The 2827-nt window shown below is 35.3% G+C and overlaps 1 protein-coding gene across 1 annotated transcript in view; it reads left to right on the top strand.

Annotated features, from left to right (window-relative positions):
- Positions 1-2827, top strand: part of LOC106878486 (uncharacterized) — a 54812-nt gene that overhangs the window by 51305 nt on the left and 680 nt on the right. Inside the window, exon 3 of the mRNA XM_052974696.1 lies at positions 1801-2816. Within this exon, the coding sequence (XP_052830656.1) occupies positions 1801-2816 (1016 nt within the window). The remainder of the gene's footprint in view (positions 1-1800; positions 2817-2827) is intronic.

Below are 2827 nucleotides of genomic sequence, written 5' to 3'. Positions count from 1 at the left end.
TATATATATATATATATAGAGAGAGAGAGAGAGAGAGAGAGAGAGAGAGAGATAGATAGATAGATATGATTTAGAACCTCGATATTGAATTTATATTCAATCCTACATTAGAACAAAAATGATAGAAATTATAGAATTTCTTGCATAAGGAAATTGCTTGTAAACGGTAGATCTATTCTGTTTATAGCAACTGGCGTTTTTTCTGATAGAGAAACTTATTTGACATTTTAGAAATTGTTTATTTCTGATCGATTTTTTAGACAATTGGTTTGAAATATACATCGTCTTCATTGTTTTGTTTTGACGTGTTGTATTACTTCGTTTTATAAATTATTAAAGAACGGGGAGCTTGAATATGGGCTGGGTAATTTCACTGACACTTGTTCACAACCCTTAGGGGTCCACCGAAAACTTTTTCGTTAAAATTTATGTGTAATAAATCAGCTATTCTTCTACGATAGAGAAAATATTTCGACAAACTTTTTTTATGCAATTCCTAATATTTTAATTATAAAAATATAACGTGACTTTCTTAAACATCGAATGGCTATGGTACGGGGAAGATTCCAGTCGAATAAAATATGGATCGAATCGATTCCTAGGCAAAAGATGGATGAGAATCACTGTCCTATGGCAAGCTGGCAGCGCCATTAGCAAGTCTCTGATACGATGCTTAGCGTTATTTCTTCTCTGACTTCAAATCCTGAAGATGCCAACATCGTTTTTTTATCCTTTTAGGGCCAATAATTTAAAGTACGAGGGTTAAGGCATAGTCTAATCCGCTGGCTCATACGGCGAGTTTGTTCGTATATTAGAATCATAAAAAAGGGAGCAATAGAATAATGGTTTCATATTTTTTTTATAATTAACATCTAAACTGTTAACATATGAAGGCGAAACAGATAGTTGAATAAGTGTAAACCTACTTTTGGGCCACCCTGTACATATATATATATAAACTATTCTATAATTATAAACATAATTATAATCAGGGGTCAGCTAATTGCTTCGCCACGCACCGAATTTAGAAATAGGACCCAAATGCCTTTTCTACCACCATAAAGATCTCCCAGACAGTAACACCCTTTTTTTACGTAGGCAAAAAGAACGAAATAACGAATCCACACGACTCAGATTAGCTACATACGCGTTTCGAGATATTAAAGTAAAGTTATATTTACTTACTAATTTCTCATCTTCAGTGCAGCATTTCGAAATATAAATTTGAGAGTGTCAGGATTAAATATGTACGCGAACAAGCGTCATCGCATAACTGATATTCAACCAACACTTCCAAAAATATACAGCCGAATATGAACACGTATTTATCCTCAATACCCACGTGTGTGTTACTAGCAATTCCCGTGTGTGTGGTAGGGAGTTTGGCGGTGGCTTTGGTGATCTCTGATATGACAAAAAGTTTAATTATTCTACTTATTTACCCGTTCCTGAATTAACGTGAAAGTGGCTGACACGTTAACCATTAATGCCATCCAAAATTAGAATAAACGAGTCACAGAGTGTGGCAAGGCTGTACCTTTTGAGATACAGTTTTTTTATATTTTTAATATTACAAATTAGTACAACGTGTGACTACGGAAAGTGACAAATGCCCAACATTATCCTCGCAGTGGCAAAATGAAATTGTTAACTGCGCCTACACAAACACAGTTTCATTGTTTTTCATGTCTGTTTATTATTTGTTGTTACAAGATTGCTTAAATTTTCATGCAGTTATTTTACTTTATTTTGCTTTGTGTAAAATTTATTTTAATTCTTCTTTTCTTATTTTTATTTCAGATTCATCTCAAATGTGTTATGCGAAGAAAAGAGGAATCTGGACTCAGTTGGTTCCGGCCTTATTAAAAGAAATTTGGATTCAGTCGGCTCTGGATTAATTAAAAGACAATTAGACTCTGTTGGGTCTGGACTTATTAAAAGGCAGCTGGATTCGGTCGGGTCGGGTCTGATCAAGCGACAACTGGACTCTGTTGGATCTGGATTGATCAAGAGAAAATTTGAAGATGGAAGTGAGTTTGAAGAAATACCATTAGACAATATTGAAGAAGATGCTCTTAAACGGCAGTTAGATTCTGTAGGAGCTGGACTAATCAAAAGACAGCTGGATTCAGTTGGGTCTGGGCTCATTAAAAAGAACTTGGATTCTGTCGGCTCTGGATTAATTCGAAGAAATTTTGACACTGTTGGGTCTGGACTTATTAAAAAGAACTTGGATTCTGTCGGCTCCGGATTAATTCGCAGAAATTTGGATTCTGTTGGATCTGGATTAATTCGCAGAAATTTCGATACTATTGGGTCTGGCCTTATCAAAAAGAATTTGGATTCTGTCGGTTCAGGATTAATTCGCAGAAATTTCGATACTGTTGGATCTGGACTTATTAAAAAGAATTTGGATTCTGTCGGTTCAGGATTAATTCGCAGAAATTTCGATACTGTTGGATCTGGACTTATCAAAAAGAATTTGGATTCTGTCGGCTCCGGATTAATTCGTAGAAATTTTGATACTGTTGGGTCTGGACTAATTAAAAAGAATTTGGATTCTGTCGGTTCTGGATTAATTCGCAGAAATTTGGATTCTGTCGGCTCCGGATTAATTCGTAGAAGTTTTGATACTATTGGGTCTGGACTTATTAAAAAGAATTTCGACTCTGTCGGCTCTGGATTAATTCGTAGAAGTTTTGATACTATTGGGTCTGGACTTATTAAAAAGAATTTGGACTCTGTCGGCTCTGGATTAATTCGTAGAAATTTTGATACTGTTGGGTCTGGACTAATTAAAAAGAATTTGGACTCTGTCGGCTCCGGA

Source organism: Octopus bimaculoides, chromosome 19, assembly GCF_001194135.2.
Source record: "Octopus bimaculoides isolate UCB-OBI-ISO-001 chromosome 19, ASM119413v2, whole genome shotgun sequence".
Lineage (NCBI taxonomy): Eukaryota > Metazoa > Mollusca > Cephalopoda > Octopoda > Octopodidae > Octopus > Octopus bimaculoides.
The sequence above is the reverse complement of the archived record's forward strand: the minus strand, read 5'-3'. Positions and strand labels throughout refer to the sequence as shown.